The sequence below is a fragment of the Protopterus annectens genome, chromosome 3.part1 (assembly GCF_019279795.1).
Source record: "Protopterus annectens isolate FY-2018-M chromosome 3.part1, PAN1.0, whole genome shotgun sequence".
NCBI classification, from domain to species: domain Eukaryota; kingdom Metazoa; phylum Chordata; order Ceratodontiformes; family Protopteridae; genus Protopterus; species Protopterus annectens.
In genome coordinates, this window is record NC_056732.1 from 1,808,074,479 (window position 1) to 1,808,096,697 (window position 22,219).

General features: G+C 42.0%; 1 protein-coding gene across 1 annotated transcript in view; it reads left to right on the forward strand.

Moving 5' to 3' along the window:
• Positions 1 to 22,219, forward strand: part of LOC122798682 — a 1,155,618-nt gene that overhangs the window by 472,553 nt on the left and 660,846 nt on the right. The window contains exon 4 of the mRNA XM_044067774.1: positions 239 to 630. Within this exon, the coding sequence (XP_043923709.1) occupies positions 239 to 630 (392 nt within the window). The remainder of the gene's footprint in view (positions 1 to 238; positions 631 to 22,219) is intronic.

The window sequence follows — 22,219 nt, forward strand, 5'->3', positions numbered from 1 at the left end:
TTAGCACATGGCATATTGATCCTTTCTTGAGGCATGAAAAGTATATTGCAATGTGGTGGGAAAAGGCAGTTAAGTAACTCAAGAACCTTTTGGAAAAAATATTGTTAGAATGTATATCTTTAAAGGCATTTGTTATGGAACATAACTTTCTTATTTTATAATGCCCCTGGAATGAAGTAAAGATGATGGTTATAACTACAACCCCTATTCATTGCTTTACATTTCTTTCTTTTTATAGAACTGATACGTATTTACGACCAAGTTAGTGAAATATGTCAAAATTCTAATACCGAATTCAAACTTGATGATCTAAATGAAGAAGACGAGGAATGTTTACCCTCTACATCAGGGACTGCAAAAAGTAACACTTGTACAAAAGAGCTACTTAATGATCTAAACGAAGAAGATGAGGGATGTTTACCCTCTACATCAGGGACTGCAAAAAGTAACACTTGTAAAAAAGAGCTACTTAATGATCTAAACGAAGAAGATGAGGAATGTTTACCCTCTACATCACGGACTGCAAAAAGTAACACTTGTACAAAAGAACTACATCATCGTGAGGGAATATGTGGCACGGATAATTATGATGGTAATACCTTTCTGAAGATCTGCCACAGCCCTACACAGGTAAGCATTTGTGTGAATGATACCAAGTTACAATCCCCTTGGGAAAAAATATTCACTAGAAATGTCATGCTGTCGGGGCTCTTACATTTGGGAACTAAGTTGTAAAATTTTAGTCAGCTTAATTGCTTAGACAGATAAAGCCATGATTATGGCACAGGTAACTCAAGCCCAGTTCACTGCATGGGCACAGAAGAGCTGGCATAAGAGAGACAGAAAGAGTATTATCCTGGGGTTGGGGTGACCTTATATGCTCAAGGTGCATCCTCCATATAAGAATCCCCAGTGGAAATTAGGAATCACACAGATGCACTTTTGTTACAATAGGGAGGGGATTTTATTTATTTATTGCCATTTGATTACCGGAAAAGTCTGGCGAGGTAGAAGTCGATTTTCAGTAGAAGCCTACGGAGAAAAACTCCAAATTATTACAAAGCATTTTAAGAATAATTTTACAGTCTTCAAAAATAAAATTAAAACATCTGCAATTTAAATAATTATAACAAATTAGTGATATAAAAACATTGGTTAAAAATGGATACAAGTTATATGACAATCATTTAATATTTATATAAATTTTAGAGAGGTTGTAGATAAATTAAAGGTAAATTAGTGTAACACAAACAGGAATTGCATTATGAAGTCAGGGAAAAACAGGATTATGGCATATTCAGAGAGAAGGTCAGGGAAGATAATTTGATAGAAGTAAGGAAGTAAGTGAAGAAGGGAGAGTAAGGAGGTATATGGAATGAAAATGCACTTGTTCACATTTAGGGATATAGATTATCCTGGTTTTGAGCAAGAACAAAGACAGATTCCAGCTAGAAAGTTTTTCAGGGTAGTTTTGAAAGATAAGAGGGGATGGTATTGACCTAATAGATACAGGTAAGGAGTTCCAGGCCTTAGCAACCTTGTATGAGTACAGCCAATACCTAGCGGATTTGGTAGGTTTGTAGACAGACAGGAGTTTTTGGTCACTGGATCACAATGACCGACTGGTAACATACCTGTGCAGACTGTTGTTTGGTGCTGGATGGGTAGATCAATGCTGGATAATTTTATAGGTGGTAATAAGCTGTGTATATATTAGTTGATGAAGCAGTTCTAAGTTTTTTAATGTTATACAGTGGTGGGTTCTGAAAGTGGTATTCGCTGTAAATTTAGCAACTTTGTTATAGCATTGTTCAGGTTTAATTTTTGTGAAGCCTGGAGGTTAGTAAGGATGGGAGCACCATAAGGAAGTGTGGGGAGGAGATAAGTAGTGGCAAGTGTAGTTTTAGTTGCATCTGTGAGAAACTTTTTGGCTCTGTAAAGCATCCCTAGTTTTTCATGAGTTTTTCTTATGCAGTTTTGTATATGCAGGTCAAACGTAAGCTTATCATTAATTATCACTCTAAATAATTTACTGTGAGAAGTAACTTCGGTATTTATATTATCAAGAGAGAGGGCATTATTTTTTGTTTTTTCCTGAGAGAGAGATTTTGGAAAAAAATAGTAGTAGTTTGGTCTTTTGGGGGCTGAGCATGTGTTGTGAGTAATAAAGCCATGTTTCTGGGGCTGTTAAAGCTTCCTGAGTACTTTTTTGAGGTATACCAAGTTGTTAGATGTGCAAATGAGAGTGGAATTATCTGCATCTTAGGGTGGCCTGTTGTGTGGACATATAGAGAATTTTGGTGAAACTATTAAAGAGGAGGGAACTAAGCATAGAGTCTTATGATACACCAGTGGTGAATGGGAGGTAAAGAAACAGCATGGAGTACCATTTTACTGACTGATACCTATTGGAAAAGTAGCTTTTGAGCCACAGAAAGGTGAGCTGAGAGAGACCCCTAGTGAGGACATTTGGAGTTGAAGTTTGCTATGCCAAACTGTGCTGAAGGCTTTAGACAAGTCTATACATACATAAGAGACATGTTTGCCATTATTTCTAGGTATATAAATTAGAAGGGCAATGCTAGTACTATGGGAAGGATGGAAGCTGTGTTGTGTAGGGGATAGGAGTGCTTCCTGCAGGAAATAGTCTAGCAATTGTTTCTGAATACATTTTTATCAAGTATTTTGGTGAGGGGAGATAAGATAGCTATTGATCTAAAATTATAACAGAGACCAATCACTTCATAGCCAGTACAAAGCAATTAACAAAGAGATACAAAGTAAGTCAGATTTTCTGTCATTTTCTGAAGCTAACTGGCATATGTAGTATAGTCTTCTGGTCAAACAAATGGGGACAGTAGCCAACTTAATAAGAGGTCCTTAGAGTCCATATATTATTTCATAGACTTTCAGTCACAGAGCAGGTGTGTATTTGACTGATTAAAGTTAATATACAGCAAAATTCTTCATGTTAAATGTGCTTACATTATGCAATATAAAATCTCAGTAAACTTGTAAAAGTAAGTCCTTGTGGCAGAGCTCCTGCAGTATCGAGGTCAGATGTAGTGACTGCAGGCTCTGAAATGAAAGAAGGAGAAAAACTCTAATGGACTGTAGTATTATAGTGAGGCAATAAAGTTAGTACTTATTATACAAAAAAAGAGATGGAGGAAGGACAACATTAGGTCAGAGCAAGAGAATATGGAGGGGGGAATAAGAGTAGAGTGATGATAAGTAGTTTTAGCAGGAGGTATACTGATAGAGAACCATAGTAATATGTGTATATATCTATGGCTGTATAGAGCAAATTATCAGAATAAGGCACTATACTGATAAGCAAAATATAGCACCATCACTTAGTAAACATACAGGGGATTAACCAGCACGTCAAAACAGTGTTATATGTACACCAGAACATCAGCAACTGACATTACATAAATATGTGTTCAAGGGAAACACGCTTAGCATGCATAAATATTAATCAATCTGAATGAAATTGATACAAATATAACACACTTCCAAATTATTTTCACTGTTCTACACCATTATATAACAAATAGAAATGTAATAGCATATGACACATACCTGCTCTATGAAGGAATACAGTGAGTGAATGTAAGAGGAGACAAGTCTGAGGGAATATTTAGCAATACATTCTACTAGAGTGACCATCCCACCCTCAGGTCAAATTATAAGTGAGAGCAATCAGCTTATAGCCAGTAAGAAGCAATTAACAAGATACAAAGTAAAACAGGTTGTCTATCATTTTCTGAGGCTAAATAAGTGGCATATGCATTATAGTCTGCTGGTCAAGAAAAAGGGGACAGTAGCCAACTTAGTAAGAGGTCCTTAGAGTGAATGTATTGTTTCACAGAGGCATTCAATCACAGAGTAGGCATGTATTTGATTAAAGTTAATATACAGCAAGGTTCTTCATGATAAAGGTACATTATGCAATGGCAAAAATCTCAGTAAACTTGTAAGAGTATGACCTTGACTTAGAGCCCTTGCACTATTACAGTCAGATGTAGTGACCACAGGCACTGAAATGAAAGAAAGAGAAAAAGCCTGCTAAACTGTAATATTATATTGAGAAGATAAAGTTAGTTAGTTGTACAAAAAAAGAGATGGAGGAAGGACAACAGTAAGTCAGGGCAACAGAATACATGGGAAGTATAAGAGTAGAGTGATGGTAATGAAGTTCATGAATGTCAGCTCAGAGAAGTTTTACCAGGAGGTATGCTGATAGACAACCACGGTAATATGTCTGTATATACAGCTGTAGCGAGCAAATTATCAGAACATGGTGCTATACTGATAAGCACAATATAACACCATTGCTTAGTAAACATTCATGGCATTAACCAGTACATCAGAACAGTGTTATATGTACACCAGAACATCAGCAAATCACATTACATACACGTGTTAAGGGGAAACACATTCAGCATAAAGCTTAATCGATCTGAATGAAATTGATACAGATATAACATACACTGTATTCAGCATTCATCAGACCTAACATTGAGTACAGTGCCCCCTTTTGGTATGTACCTAGCCAGGCATATCCAGCAATTGGAATGTCTACAGAGGTTCCTCACTAAAAGAATACAGGGCATAATTAAAATGTCCTATGCAGACTGCCTCAAGGCCCTATCCCTATATTCTGTCCCCTACAGGCTTTTGAGGGGAGATCGATGCCTGGCATAGAGGGCATTATCAGACTCCACTCTGGTGGACCTCCTGCACATCTACAAAACAAACAGCACCATAATTACCCATTCTAAGGACTTAAACTTTGCCTGTGATATAAATAGGACCTGCTGGAGAGACAGGGATGTATCCCAGAGACTACCCCATCTCTGGAACAAGCTCCCCATCCATGTGAAGCTGAGTTCCTCCCTAACCCAATTCAAGTGTAACTTGGACAATTGGATGGGGAACAAGAAATACATCTCTGGTTTGGCACCTATATCTCTAATGGACACAGGCAACCTGTAAATGGTTCATCTCCCAGGCTCCTGCTTATAAATGTTTCATCTCCCAAGCCCCTGCTTACACTTATCAAGGGTATCAAAACTTGTCAGAGATTTGGGATGCATGGCTAGGCTTAAAAAGGCCCTTGTGGTCATTAGCCTAGTAAACACCTATGAATGTATGAACACTACCAAAGTCTTTTCACTGTTCTACACAGTATTAGAACAAATATAAATGTAATAAAATATGACACATACCTGCTCTATGAAGGAAGACAGTGATTGAGTGTAACAGGAGAAAACACTGGGGGGATATTTAGCAGTCCATTCTACTATAGTGACTATCTAACCCGCAGGTCAGATTATAATTGAGAGCAATTGGGTCATACCAGAAAACCTCTTAAATCAAGAAATCTGGACAAAGCCATTAATAAAAGTGAGACAAAGGCCCAAAAATAGGGAACATTTTAAATATTGCTCTAATAAACTTAGAAAGTTGGCAGAATAACAAGTTTTGCATTAGCATGAATTTTCTGAAGGGTATGAAGTCGGAAACTTAAATGTCTGTCAATATTTTCTAACTTCGGTCTTCAATTAGTTGCCACTAAAAACACAATTTTATGAAAAACGGACCAAAAATGTGGCAAAAAACTGAGCATTCTGGGAAAATCTGTACAGTTCAGAGGTATAAATCAGTTTATAGCCAGTACAAAGCAATAAAGAGATGAAAAGTAAAACAGATGTTGTGTCATTTCCTGAGGCTAAATAACTGGCATATGAAGTATAGTCTCCTGGGCAAGAAAAAGGGGACAGTGGCCAACTTAGTAAGAGGTCCTTAGAGTGCACGCATTATTTCACAGACTTTCAATCACAGAGCAGGCATATATTCAACTGATTAAAATTAATATGCAGCAAGGTTCTTCATAATAAATGTGCTTACAGTATGCAATGGTAAAATTCTCAATAAACTTGTGGGAGTACTGCCTTGGGCCAGAGCTCCTGCAATATCGAAGTCAGATGTAGCAACCACAGTCTCTAAAATGAATGAAAGAAAGAGAAAAACTCTACTAAACTGTAATATACCGAGTCAATAAAGTTAGTACTTATTATACAAAAAAAAAAGAGATGGAGGAAGGACAACAGTAAGTCAGAGCAGGAGAATACAGGGAATGTATAAGAGTAGAGGGATGGTAAGTAAGTTTATGAATGTCAGCTCAAAGTAGTTTTAGCAGGAGGTATGCTGATAGAGGACCACAGTAATATGTGTGTATATGTACAGCTGTAAAAAGCAAATTATCAGGACATGACACTATACTGATAAGTACAATATAACATCATCACTTAGTAAACATTCATAGAATTAACCTTAACCAGTAAGTCAAAACAGTGTTATATATGGCAGAGCATCAGCAACTCATAGGATCATAGGAGGTTACTATGCTATTGGCCCTGAGGCCCTTATAAGCCTAGCCAAGAGTTTAGCCCATGTTTAGTCACAAGTCATCTTCCAGAGCTGCTGTCCAGCAGGGACACAGGTGGAATCCCAAGAGTGTATTTTCTTTTTCCCATCCAGTTATCCAGGTTGCCCTTAAAAGGGGAAGATGCGGTACTGTGCTTAATGTGGAGAGGAAGTCTATTCCACAGATGGGGGAGTGTCTGTGGCACACATTTGTCCCTCCAGCAAGTCCTATTAATATCACACATCAGGCTGAGGTCATCCATACTAGTTGTTCGACTGGAGCTTGACTCGCAGATATGCAGCAGTCCCATCAAGGCGGGGTCTGAGACTGCATTGTATGCCAGACAGAGGTCACTTCTGAGGAGTCTGTATGAAACTGAGTAGAGGGACAAGGTTTTTAGCCTATCTGTGTAGGGTAAGTGTTTGAGGAACCTCTGTGGTCTCTCCAGCTGTTGCATGTGCTTTGAGAGGTACATGCTGAAGGGGGCATTGTACTCAATAATTGGCCTTATAAGGGAAAAATACAGGGGTCTTATGACCTCTTTGTCCCTGGATGAGATAACCTTACTTATGAGGTGGGCCATGTAGAAAGCTTTCCGTATAACAGAAGCAACATGGTGGTCAAAAGTCAGGTTGCTATCAACCTGGGTCCCCAAATCCCTCACTGCTGATTGTGTACTTAGGATGTTGTTATTAATGTGATATGTGGGGACATCACTCTCCTCAAAGGGGTTGATGATGATGATGCATTTTTGGCATTCAGCTTGAGGCCATGTTTCTGGCACCAGTCATTTGTTTGGGTGAGACCCTCTTGGTTCATAGGTTCATAGGTAGGTACTAGGCTATTGGCCCTAGGGCCTATACAAGACTAGCCAAATTGGTACCCTGGCTTTCGCCACCCAAGAAAATTATTTTCCTGTACCCCTGTCAAGCAGAGCCACAGAAGTGATCCCCAGGGTGAATTTCCTATTTCCCATCCAATCATCAAGATTTTTCTTGAAGAGTGCTAATGAGGAGCTTTGTTTGATATAGATAGATAATTTATTCCAGAGTATGGGAAGTCTCTGGGACAGGAATCTGTCCCTCCAGTATGTTTTGTTTATTGTGATGACAAGGTTTAGGTCCATAAAGCGTGTAGTTTGGAGGAATTGGAATTTCTTTAAGTGGAGCATGTCCAACAGCTCTAGGTTTGGCATAGCTTTGTATGTTAGGCAGAGATCGCCTCTGAGTAGGTGATATGTGACGGAGTAAAGCCGGAGTTTTTTGAGACGGTCTGTGTAGGGCATCCATTTGAGGCCAATAATCCTCTTTGTGAGGTATTTCTGTGGCCTTTCCAGTTGTTGTAGATGTCTTGTGAGGTACATACCAAAAGGGGCATTATACTCTATAATGGGTCTAATGAGTGATGAGTAAAGGGGAACAATGACCTCTTTTTCTGGATGAGAAACCTTTTGTGATGAGGTGTGCCACATAGAAAGACTTCCTGACTACTGTGGCAATGTGATTATCAAAGGAGAGACTGCTGTCCACCTGTGCCCCAAGGTCTCTTATCACACTTTCGGTGTTAAGTAGACTACCGCCTATATGGTAGTTCATGGGTACAGAGTTTTTACCAAAGGGGATGATAATGCAGTTTTTGACATTGAGCTTGAGGCCATGGCTTTGACACCAGGTATCTGTCAAAGTGAGGCCCTTTTGTAGGATATCCACATCGTTAGGAGTTTCGATTATTGCTCCTAGTTTGCAGTCATCTGCGAATTTAGTTAGCCAAAGACCTTCTGTGTTAGCCTGTACTTCAGAGAAGTAGATACCATACAGAATAGGACCCAGGATTGAACCCTGTGGTACTCCACTTGTCACTAGTCTGAAGTCTGATTTGGAGTCTGCTACTTTCACAGTGTGGGTTCTGTCAGTAAGCCAGTTGGCAACCCATCTTGTGACATAGGGATTTATACCTAGTTTAGTGAGTTTATCAATAACTCCAGAGTGGGGGATGGTGTTGAACGCCTTGGCGAGATCTAGATAGGCTGTGTGAATCACCTTACCCTCATCTATGGCTTTGGTGACTGCTTCAAAGAAGTCTATCAGGTTTAAGAGACATGATCTGCCTTTTACAAACCCAAACTGTGTGGGTTCTAGAGTTTGGAGATCTCCAATGTCTTTGTTTATGAGTTACATGATGATACGTTCCATGGCCTTGCAGACCAGGCTTGTCAGACTAATGGGGCAGTAGTTTCCAGGGTCTGTCATGGCTCCCCCTTTGTGGAGTGGGGTAACCGTCGCATTGCACCATCCAAAGGGCACAAAGCCTGAGGTGAGGCTATGACTGAACATGGTACTTAGGTGGGGTGCCAGTTCATTCTGTAGTTCATGTAGAAGGCAGCCTGGGATGTTGTCAGGTCCCTTGGATGCTGTGTTCTTGGCTTTGGAGAGTGAGGTTTTTACCTGTGCAGCCGTGATTACAGGAGCTTTGCATTCTTCCAGTATAGAGATGGGCCATTTAGGGGGTGAGAGAGGGGTAAAGTTAGCACTGAATCTATCTGCCAGGATGTTGGCAATATCAGTTGGTTCTGTATATTTAGTGCCATTGTGCCATGGTGGTGCAGCGGTTAGCATTGCCACCTCACAGCAAGAGGTTCTCCGGTTCGATTCTTGGCTGGGGTGCCTTCTGTGTGGAGTCTGCATGTCCTCCCTGTGGTCGGGTGGGTTTCCTCCGGGTGCTCCGGTTTCCTCCCACATCCCAAAGACATGCATGCAGTAGGTGGATTGGACACACTAAATTGGCCCTATGTGTGAGTGTGTGTGCCTTTTGTGGAAGGTTGGGCGCCGGGCTGGCAACTCAACACCATAAAACTCCTCTGCCAATCATGAGCAGACAGATGATCCACTGTGGCGACCCCTAACTGGGAATAGCCGAAAGAAGAACAATAAGAAGTGCTGTAACTCAGAGCAGATCTGAGTGTTGCCATTGAGATTTTTGACATAGCTATAGAATGCTTTGTGGATGTCTTTAGAATCAGTGGTGATTTTGTTTTCATAACTAGCTTTGGAGGATTTTATGAGGGATCTCAGCTTCTTACTGAGGCTGACCAGGATGTTCCTCCAATCATGGGATTTTACTCTTTTTTGCAACAGTTTCTTTCTTCTGTTGTAGAGTTTGTTTATGGCAGAAGACCACCAGATTGGCTTCCTTTTTTTGGAGGATAGCATCTTGGTTCTATTAGGGATAGCATGATCCATGCACTCGTGTAAGGGCTTGTAATGTGCATTTGTGTAGGATTCAGCAGTTGTACCTCTGTTGTCCATCAGCATGGGTGTCATGAAGTTTGCCACTTCTGTCTTAAGAAGTGTGAAGTTGGCTTTGGAGAAGTTTTTTTTTGGTGGTTTCCCTAATTGGGGGTGGGGGCGGGATGTGGATGTCTAGGGTGATTAGCATGTGGTCGGATCTGACCAACGAGGAATTGACCTCTGGTGTGGAACACCGGTTGCCCATGTTGGTAATGACCAGGTCTAGGATACTGCTGCCCCTGGTGGGGTTGTGAATAAGTTGATCCAAGGCGTTGGAATTTATGAATTCCAGAAAACGTTGAGCAAAAGAGTTGGTACATGAGCAGTTTTCCCAGTTAATGGTGGGGTAGTTGAAATTACCCATTATTAGGGTGTTGGGTTGTACCCCAATACTTTCCAGTGTATCAAGAAATGAGGAGTGGGAATACTGGGGCATGGTGGGGAGGTCTGTAGCAAGCTGTAATTTTGATTACAGTCTTGCCCAGAGTTAGTTGCACTTGGATAATCTTGGATGCATTATGCTGAGCAACTAGCTTGGAGCTGTGGATATCCTTAATGAATATGGACACGCCTCTGCCTTTAGTGTTTCGGTCTGGGTTAGGTGGCCGAAAGGTGTGGTATGAATTATAGCCTGGTAATGCAGGGGTGCTCTCTTTGCTTTGAACCTGGTCTCTGTCACTGCACAGATGTCAATGTTCTCCATTTTAAGTGGCACACTGAGTTTGTGGACTATGTGTCATTTGGGTTGTGTTGGTGGGTGGAGGTTACTTGTATTTCTGCTTTGTTGCTTGGTTGTTTCGGCAGATTTTTATTGAGAGCCTCCGAGAATGTAGGCGTGTTTTGTGCTTCTATGTGTGTGTTTTGGTGGTGTAGGTTTTGAGGGACTATGAGATGAGTGTGGTGTGGTGCAAGTGTTTACCTTCTCCTCTTGACTGTCTAGTCCAGTCTTCAGTGAAGAGAGCTTTGCTTCCGGTTTGGGTCTCCTACTTCAGTTAGTAGACATGATACGTGGTATGAAAAAATGAAAAAAGTACAACTGACTTCAGGGCTGATTTTAGCACTGACTCAGGAAACCATAGCACAAGACAAGAGTCTAAACACCTTCACAAACAAAGATGATTGTGGGCTTGTTGGTGAAAGGTGTGCTGTTACATGGGACTCTATGAAAACACACCTCACCAGGTGAGCAGAAGAAAAGCAATGCAGGATATAAGTGACAAATTAAGACTTGCAAGCTAGCTGGTAAACCTAGTACATCAGATATCCTCAGTGACTGCTATTTAAGTGTCTGAAGTAACAAACCAAATTAAAAGCCCTTTTAGGTATTTTAATACCCCTGAAATAGTCTACACCTTAAACAATTTTAAAATGTCTGGTGAAATAATTTATCCAATGACGGATGTATTAGCTAGTCTGATACCTAGGTAGCTCCACTAGATTGACCATTGGTGTAATTTTTTCCAGAGGAGATTCAACAGTGAAATTAGAAATGAAAACAAATGCTGATACAACAGGGAAGCTGCAGCTAAAGTAGTGCTGATTCAGCACAAGGACAGCATATTAAATGTCTTGGCAGTCAACACTGACTTATATGTACAACAAATACTCACATGAAGTACAACCACACCCCCAAAGCAAAAAAAAAGATTTTATCAAATCCAGGCCTTAATAATAATAATAAAAAAATCAGATATTGATAGCTCATAAACAAAGATATAGGGGACTTGCAGACATTGGACCCGACCCAGTTTGGCTTCGTCAAGGGAAGATCATGCCTTTTGAACTTGGTCGACTTCTTTGAAACAGTCACCAAGGCCATTGATGAGGGAAAGGCAGTCCATACAGCCTACCTTGACCTTGCAAGAAGCCACACAATACCCCACTGGTATTGTAGAAAAACTTACCAGCTTAAATGTAAACCCATATGTCACAAGATGGGTTGCAAACTGGCTTAAGGACAGAACCCACAGGGTTAGAGTTGCTGGCGCTATGTCAGACTCCAAGCGGTCACAAGTGGTGTCCCACAGGCTCGGTCCTTGGCCCCTATTGTTCGGCATCTACTTCTCAGAAGTACAGGCCAACATGGGAGGACTTTATGACAAAGTTTGCAGACGACTGCAAACTGGGCCATAGTGGAAAGTGCATCGGACACGGATATCCTTCAGAAGGGACTCACGGAAACAGATAGCTGGTGCCAGAGCCATGGCCTGAAGTTAAACGCCAAAAATGTATAGTCATACCTTCGGGAAAAACAAGGTAACCCCAAGCTACCATATAGGTGGCAATCCACTAAGCACAGAAGAGGTTATCAGGGACCTGGGGACCCAGGTTGACAGTGGCCTTTCTTTGACACTCACGCTGCTAAAGTGGTTAGAAAGACCTTCTACATTGCCCACCTGATCATGAAGGGATTCACATCCAGATCTAGTGAGGTCATTGTTCCCCTGTACTCTTCACTTATCAGACCAATGATCGAGTACAATGCCCCATTCGGGATGTATCTCACCCGGCATCTGCAGCAATTGGAGAGACCCCAAAAGTTCCTCACCAAAAGGATAAAGGGACTCCAAAATCTGTCATATGCTGCCAGATTGAAAAAACTCCAGCTCTATTCAGTCGCATACCATCTGCTCAGAGGTGACATGTGCCTGACATACAAGGCCATGTCCAACCCGGAATTAATGGACATGCTCCACCTCAAAAAATCCAAATCCACCAAAACCACTAGAGCAAGCGACTTAAACCTTAGCACGGATATAAATAGGACATGCTGGGGGACAGATTTATCACTCAGAGACTCCCTATGCTGTGGAATAAAATCCCAGTCCATGTGAGGCAGAGCACCTCACTGGCTCTGTTCAAGAGAAATCTTGACCTGTGGATGGGAGATCGTAGGTTTACCCCGGGAATCATCTCTGTGTCACTGTTGGACAGAGGCACAACAAAGTAATGGGCACAGTATTTTTTCATATAAGGGGTAGCGTAAGCCACAAAAATTTGGGCTAGGCTTATAAATGCCTTAGGGCAGATAGCCTAGTATAAACCTATGAACCTATGAACTCTCAACTATATTATTTTCACCAACATCACTGTGCAAAATCTGTATTTTTTGCCTTGACTAGTATACACACTAGAGAAATCAGACAAGGCAACAGTTTGGTGCTGAAGTAGTTACTAGTAATAAATACCAGCATACAAGACTGTGACCATACACACAAAAAACTAAAAACCATGCAGACCGTATGAATAATTCAACCTTTCTACCACTGCAGAAGAGTAAGGACCATACTAGAGTATACAACAAGAGTGATAATTTGAGATAAGCCTGCTAAACAATGCTTGCAGTCTTGTGGCATGCCATTTTATTAAAAGTGGGCTGTAATAATTCCATGTAAGTAAACAGGGAAATACTACCCCTGTTATGCACTGCTCTGTCTCAGTAATATGTAGCAAAGCTAAACTATACAGTGGACCCAGTCCCCAATTAGCCCTGCTAATATATGTATGTTTATCTATACCTAAACGCCTTGCAAGTCTTAAGAGAATAAAATACTAATCTTCATGGCAAAACAAAATGGCTTTCTGTTCAATAATGTTTATAATTTCTTCAAATAACTTCAGTTTTTAAACTTCAACTGTTACTGACCCCTGGCCAGCAAAATCAATCAGTCTAGTTTGCTGTGGCATAGACTGGATTCGGGCCTGCTGGATCTAGCGTTGTTTGTGTAACTTGAGCACTAATCCAGACATTCTCTAAATTATTCAATTGTATTTATTACTGCTTGGTTGTAACTTGATTAAAGTGTAGCTATCATTCTAAGCCTTTTAGATTAAGCACTTGGGCTTCAGACCAGTTGTTTTACATTAGGAAGGCTTGTGGCAAGCACTGTGGTGGCAGGACAGGTAGCTTTCATCCTTCTAAGTTGGGAACTGCTGATTGAGAGCCCAGTGTCCAAGTGTATTAGTTCTGGTTTAGGCACTTGGGCTTCAGGCCAGTTATTTTACATTAAGAAGGTTCGTGGTCTGCACTCTTGTGGGAGAAGAGGCTGGACTCTGCCCTTCTGAGCTGGGAATTTCTGGTTAAGGGCTTATAGTGCCTGAATATTTGAACTGTATCTTACTGAAATTGGTACACCTTGTTTGCTCTAGCATAGACTAGATCCAGGCCTGCTGAATCTAGCTTTGTTTATATGCTTGTTGTTTGTTTGCTTGTTATTTCCCTGGAAGCTAATTCCACCTAATACGCAGCTTCTCAGCACTTCTGTGGATCACTAGTGATATCTGCATTGCTTACTGTACTTATTTCCTTTTTTCACTTGAAAGAAAGTTACTGTTTGTCATTTTTGCATTTAGTTACTTGTAACACATTGCACTCAAGTTACCTGGCACTTGCTCACTAAAGCAATTATATGTCAGCACTAAAAATTAAAAGCACTACACCCTCACTCCCCACTGGCCCTTGTTTTCAATTATTAAGGAATTCCCAATATTATTCTAGCATGTCCAAAGGTCAGTTGTCAATCTCCTCTCCGGTCCAGCTGGTGAATCTGGGAATCTTGAGGCAATGTTATAACTGCCTCATGTACACAGACAACCCTCCTCCTCCCACATAACACAAATACTTGTGAGAGATGCAGCTATTTAGCCAAACTGGAGGCTGAGCTCTCTCAACTCAGGACTGGCAAGACCAGACAGGAGGAGAAGGCAACTACACACACCACAAAACCAGCCTCACATAATGCTACCACACCACTGAATCAAACACATAAACACACAAAGACATACTCGGAGGCTCTGAGTAAAAATTTACCTAAACAGCAGAGGCCTCCAAAGCAGACACCCAAACAACTGCTACCTCAAGACACCCCACAAGCGACACATAAACCACAAAAGCAGTGTGCAAAGCAGTCACAGCCCTTAAAGCCAAATACAACACCAAACATACTTGTCATAGGTGACTCCATAGTCAGACACACTGACGTCCCACTCACCAGGCTGAACAAGGAGAGGGTCACAGTAAGCTGCCTATCGGGCGCTAGAATCCGCCACATAACACAAGCACTGGTCACTCCACGGCAAGTACAAATATGACACAGTCATTGTCCATGCTGGTGTGAACGACCTGAGACATACCTCCCTGGACTACATGAAAAGAGACATAGAGGAGCTCTCTGATTATGTAGCCCAGGCAGGTATGACCCTAACCCTGAGCAGTATCCTTCCTTCACCAAGAATGATGCCACAATATAGAGACAAGATGATCAGCTTTAACAATTGGCTTAATGTCTGGTGTCATTCAAATGGGATCCAGTGTCTGTCTGCCTGGGATGACATGCTTGACAAGCCACGCTGCTTCGCAAGGGACGGCTTGCACCTGTCACCCCTGGGATTCCGGATATTGGCTAAGGCTCTTGCCACCCCTATAGTGCCTTTTTAGGCAAGGCTCAAATTCTAAACCTACCACCCTAGAAAACAAAAATGGGAAGAAACTGAGGGTAATGCTGCTCAATGCCAGAAGTCTAAATCTCAAAATGCACGCACTCGATGCCCTTCTCAGTATGGAGAACATCGATGTCTGTGCTGTAACTGAAACCTGGTTCAAGGCTCCTGAGAGCACCCCGGCACTATTAGGTTTTACCTCATATCATGCATTCCGCCCCAAAACCCGGACCACACCACAAAAGGAGGGGTGTATCCATATTCATAAAGGATACCCACACCTCCAGGTTGGTGGCAACGCACAAGCTTCGAAACCATCCAGGTGCAACTAACCATAGGCAAAACTGCTCTACAAATTGTAGCATGCTACAGGCCACCCTCTCAAACTCAGGAACACCACACAGCCTTCCTGAAGACACTGGAGGGTATAAATGTATCTCCAAACACCATCATATTGGGTGACTTCAACTACCCAAATATAGACTGGGAACATTACTCAAGCCCTAACTTTCTAGCCCAACGGTTCCTGGAGTTCATAAATTCAAATGCCATGGAACAGCTAGTCACTGTTCCCACGAGAGGAGAAAATATACTAGATCTCATTATCACAAACATGGGGACAAAATGCACCACACCGGAAGTATATCCCTCATTGGTGAGATCTGATCATAAACTAATCTCACTGGAAATCCACATCCCGCCACCACCCCAAACAAAAAAGGCCACAGTGAAGAACTTCTCTAAAGCAAACTTCACACTACTCAAGACTGGTGTGGTTTCCTTCAAGGCCCCTGAGACAGTGGAAACCACAACCCAAGCTGCGGAAGCCCTTACAAATGCCTTCTATGAACACCTCCAGGACTGCATGGATCAGGCAATCCCAAATAAAACCAAGACTCTTTCCACAAAGGGCAAACGTCCAGTCTGGTGGACCCCAGCCATTAACAAACTTTACAATAAGAGGAGAAAGCTATTACATGATAGAACAAAATCCATAAAAGGGAAGTCACCCCTGATCATTATTAGTAAAAAACTACGAGCACTCATAAAATCAACTAAGGCCAATTTTGAGAGAAAAATTGCCATGGATTCAAAGGACAATCATAAGGCCTTTTTCAGCTATGTTAGGAACCTGGGTGGAAACTCCCAGATATGCTCAGAATTAGTCCAAAATGATACAAAAATCACTGAACCCACAGACATTGCCAACATACTGGCAGACAGGTTCAGTGCAAACTTCACCCCCCCCCCCTAAAGGAGAGATAACTATCCCAGCGGAGTGCAGCCTCCCAGACATCTCAAATGCGCAGGTGAAAGCTGCTCTCTCTAAAGCTAAAAACACAGCATCAATGGGACCGGATGGTGTCCTCAGCTGTGTGCTACACGAGCTAAATGAGGAATTAAACCCGCACATAAGGCAGCTGTTTAATCTCAGCCTTACCACAGGATACGTGCCCAAGGAGTGGCGTACGGCAACTGTGGTCCCACTCCACAAAGGTGGTGCCTCTACGGACCCTGGTAATTACCGCCCCATAAGCTTAACAAGTCTAGTCTGCAAAGCTATGGAGAGGATCATAATGGAGCTCATAAACAAAGATATAGGGGACTTGCAGACATTGGACCCGACCCAGTTTGGCTTTGTCAAGGGAAGATCATGCCTTTGAACTTGGTCGACTTCTTCGAAACAGTCACCAAGGCCATTGATGAGGGAAAGGCAGTCCATACAGCCTACCTTGACCTTGCAAAGGCTTTTGACACACTACCCCACTCGGGTATTGTAAAAAAACTTACCAGCTTAAATGTAAACCCATATGTCACAAGATGGGTTGCAAACTGGCTTAAGGACAGAACCCACAGGGTTAGAGTTGCTGGCGCTATGTCAGACTCCAAGCCGGTCACAAGTGGTGTCCCACAGGGCTCGGTCCTTGGCCCCCTATTGTTCGGCATCTACTTCTCAGAAGTACAGGCCAACATGGGAGGTCTTTGGCTGACAAAGTTTGCAGACGACTGCAAACTGGGCCATAGTGGAAAGTGCATCGGACACGGATATCCTTCAGAAGGGACTCACGGAAACAGATAGCTGGTGCCAGAGCCATGGCCTGAAGTTAAATGCCAAAAAATGTATAGTCATACCCTTCGGGAAAAACAAGGTAACCCCAAGCTACCATATAGGTGGCAATCCACTAAGCACAGAAGAGGTTATCAGGGACCTGGGGACCCAGGTTGACAGTGGCCTTTCTTTTGACACTCACGTTGCTAAAGTGGTTAGAAAGACCTTCTACATTGCCCACCTGATCATGAAGGGATTCACATCCAGATCTAGTGAGGTCATTGTTCCCCTGTACTCTTCACTTATCAGACCAATGATCGAGTACAATGCACCATTCGGGATGTATCTCGCCCGACATCTGCAGCAATTGGAGAGACCCCAAAAGTTTCTCACCAAAAGGATAAAGGGACTCCAAAATCTGTCATATGCTGCCAGATTGAAGAAACTCCATCTCTATTCAGTCGCATACCGTCTGCTCAGAGGTGACATGTGCCTGACATACAAGGCCATGTCCAACCCGGAATTAATGGACATGCTCCACCTCAAAAAATCCAAATCCACCAAAACCACTAGAGCAAGCGACTTAAACCTTAGCACGGATATAAATAGGACGTGCTGGAGGGATAGATTTATCACTCAGAGACTCCCTATGCTGTGGAATAGAGTCCCGGTCCATGTGAGGCAGAGCACCTCGCTGGCTCTGTTCAAGAGAAATCTTGACCTGTGGATGGGAGATTGTAGGTTTACCCCGGGAATCATCTCTGTGTCACTGCTGGACAGAGGCACAACAAAGTAATGGGTACAGTATTTTTTCATATAAGGGGTGGCGTAAGCCACAAAAATTCGGGCTAGGCTTATAAATGCCTTGGGGCAGATAGCCTAGTATAAACCTATGAACCTATGAACCTGTAAAGCTTCAGACATATAATTTCAGATCTGGCTAACCAAACATACCCATCTTCCTCAAGACTAAAAGCAGAGATACATGGAGGAGATCCACTTAATAGGGGACAGTGTTAGCCTCCCACTAGTAATGGAGGAAGTGGCCGAGCTTCTTCATGGTCTCCTTGGCTGTAAGATCAGCAGGACCCTATGAGCTGTGCTACCAAGTGCACAAGGTCTCCTCTGCACTTCTACTGGCTACGACAATCTATGACCTCAGCTGCTTCAGATTGAAAAAACGAACAAAACACCACACAGAAACACTGAAGTGCAATACTAGAAAGTTCCAAATCCTAATATCATCCAAACCCAGCTCAAAGCAAAATATCTACATGTAAATAAACGCCCCATACATGAATATCGCTTCAATCACATGTTTTGTACTGTAACCAGAGAATGGTACACAAGTGTATGCATCATCCACAACTGCACATATCCATGTAGTTTTGTTGAAATTAAACTTCTGTGTAACTAGATGTGTTAACAATATAGCTGTACATATGATTTAATCAATCTCATATCTGAAAAAGATGCATTTTAAATTAGCAAACACATTGTTAACAAACAAATGAAACATTTTTACAACAATCTTTAACTTCAACATACTGTTGCTAACACACCCTTTTTCAGTACAAAGGTTTATAAACCAAAATTTCCACCCTAAGACCAACCAAACAAAAGCTAGCACTCCACTATAAAAATGTTTTTTGGAGATGAGTAGCATACTTTCTGGCACACACTACTTTAGCAATAAATAACAGGACAAATCATAAAGGACTATCTGACATTTCTCAAATGACTTGCCTGTGGTACTAATAAAGCTGCAAACAATAAAGACCTAAATGTTCTAGTGTAGAATAAACTAATGATAACAGATTTTACTGACATACAAAAATCTGACAACATTCAGAAACGCTGCCAGCCAATGGAACCTAGTTTTGGTTTCTTTACACTTGTCAGCAACAGCTCTTGATTAACAAGACAGTGCAGGCATAACTTTCAAATACTAATCTACTGTCGAAATGCTTTGGAATCAGAAAGCCAGCTGCATTAATGTAGCATGATGGGCTCATACTTCAGGACAAAGAGCCCTAATCAACTAACCATATATACAAACTACACTTTCTGTTAATGCTGTTTGTAGGGTGGGTCATATGTGTCCTTGCCAAATGCATACTCGCACATCTTACATAAAACAACATTTAGATGCTAGTTTATAAAAAGTTTTAACTACCTGGCAGGCATATGTAAACAGCAAACACTCTACTAACAGACTGTTATCAATTCCACTTCACGCAACCTTGCTAAAATAACACTTCCAAGAGCTATGGCATTTTGTCCAAATGCTTTCAAAACAATTGTTAGCAATCCAACAATTCCATACATGTGAATATACATCCAACAAGTTTATTTACATGGCAGTGATTGACATAGAACGTGACTGCATTTCTGGCATCCTCCTCAAACACAATATATTTGCAACCAGCAAAACAGCGATGTAGCCCTCTTATTAGGACTGCAGACCAGTCCGATTGCTCAGGACAGGTCTTGAAGAGCACATTTATTAGAAGACAGCTGTTAAGCAGTTGTCACCCAAGGCCCTACTACACACTGCTAATCTGAACATGATTTTAAGAGCAGAATTGAAATCAAGCTGAAAATAACATGCTATGTCACACATGACACATCTTTGCTGATCGCGCCATGCCCCAAACTGTAGGATTATCCAAAGTCTAATCTAAAGCATCATTCACTTTAAGTACTCACAATCACTTTAAGTACTCACTGGAAGACATCTACATCACTTGGGGAATTGATGACTACACCCAGCTTGCATTCATCTGCAAATATGGTCAGCTACAGCCCACTGGCTTTTGGCCTGCACCTCAGAGATGTATATCCTGAATAACAGAGGCCCCAAGACCTATCCCTGGTGTATGCTGCTTGTTACAGGTCTACTGCTTGAGGTGGCTTTCCCTATTTTAATTAGGTGGGTTCTATCAGTTAGCCAGTTTGCTACCCATCTGGTAACATATGGATTGATTCCTAGTTGACAGAGTTTATCTACTATGCCCAAGTGGGGAATAGTGTCGAAGACTTTGGCCAGGTCAAGGTAGATGGTGTGCACTGACTTCCTCTAGTCCATGGCTTTGGTGACTGTCTCAAAGAAGTCAACCAGATTTAAAAGACATGACCTCCCCTTGACAAAGCCAAACTGTGTGGGGTCTAGTGTTTGGAGGTTGCCAATGTCCCTGTTGATGAGGTCCATGATAATCCATTCCATAGCCTTGCAGATCAGGCTAGTTAGGCTAATGGGTCTATAATTTCCTGGATCAGTATACACTCCACCATTTGTGTAAAGGGATGACAGTGGCTGTCCTCCACTTGGCTGGGACAAAGCTGGTACTCAGGCTTTGGTTGAATAGGGTGCCTAATGATGCTGCAAGTTCATGCCTAAGCTCATGTAGAATGCAGCCTGGGATGTTATCGGGTCCCGTGGAGGTTGTATGTTTTGCCTTTGAGAGGGCAGTGATGACCTGTTCTCTACAGATAAGGGGTGGGGGGGGCAGGTACTGGGGATGTCCTGATTTACTGATGGGGTGGGAGAGAGGAGAAAAGTTTTTGCTGAATCTGTCAGCCAGTAGATTGGCTATATCTACAGCATTTGTGTGTAATGCCCTTGACCACCAGTTCTGAACATATCTGGGTGCTTCCTTTGTGATTGCAGACATATGTGAAGAAGGCCTTATGATTTTCTGTAGTAGATGTGACTAATTTGGACTCAAAGTTGGCTTTAGAGGATTTCACTAGTGCTCTAGATTGCTTCCAATTGGGCACCTGCTCATTCTTGGTCCTGGGCAGCAAATTTTTCCTATTGTTATATAGTTTATTTATTGCAGATGTCCACCAGACAGGTTTACTCTTCCTTGCGGAGGTTGACTTTGCCCTGTCAGGTATTCCTAATTCCATGCATCTATATAAATGCTCATATAGCACTTTGGTGTCGATTTGGACATTGGTGCCATTTCCTGCAGTGGGGGAAGGGGCTGTGAAACTATTTATAGCATCCCTCAGGGGGCTGTAATCAGCTTTGGAGAAGTTTTTTTGTTTGATCATAGCTAAAAGGGGTCAGGGGAGATGGTGACTTTGAAAGTGACCACTTTATGGTCAGATCTTACCAGTGAGGATGATACCGTAGGGATGCTGCAGTGGTTATTTATGTTGGTTAATATCAAGTCCATGATATTATCATCTCTTGTGGGGGTAGCTGTTCTGAGGCATTTACATTGATAAAATCGAGGAATCTCTGGGCATTTGTGTTCTGGCATGAGTAGTTTTTTCCAATCCATGGTTGGGTAATTAAAGTAACCCAGGATTAAGGTAAAGGGTTGAATCTTGATAGATTTGAAGAGGTCCAGATAGGTGGAGTGGGCATCTTGAGTCAAATTTGGGGGCCTGTAGCTAGCTATAATTTGAATAGAGGTCTTGTCAATGGTTAACTGCACCTGGAGTGTCTCCTGTGCATCATACTGTTTGACCAGCCTGGAGGTGTGTGTGTCTAATATATATTGAAACTCCACCTCCTTTGGCTTTGCTGCCCACATTTTGGGGTCTGAATGTATGATAGGATGACTAACCAGGTAAGGCTGGGGTGCTCCCCGCAGCTTTGAACCAGGTTTCTGTGACTGCACAAATGTCAGCATCTTCCAGGGTTAAGAATGCTTCCAATGAGTGCAGTTTCATGTTTAGACTCTTAGCTTTTAGTAGCATGACCTTTAATTTGCATTTTTGAGAATTTTATGTTGGTAATATCAACCTCATGACTTTTCCTAAAAAAGGCACTATGGGGAGGCAAGAGCCTTTGCCTGAAGACCAAGTGAGACAGATGCAGGCTATCTCTAGAAAAGCATCTTGGTCTGTCGATCATAGCTTCCCAGGCTGTCAGGCACTGGATCCCCCCTGGAATGACACCAGAAACTAAGTCAATTGTTAAAGTCAGTCATTTTCTGTTTGTATTGAAGCATCATTCTGGGTGATGATAGAATGCTACTTAAGGCTAGGGAC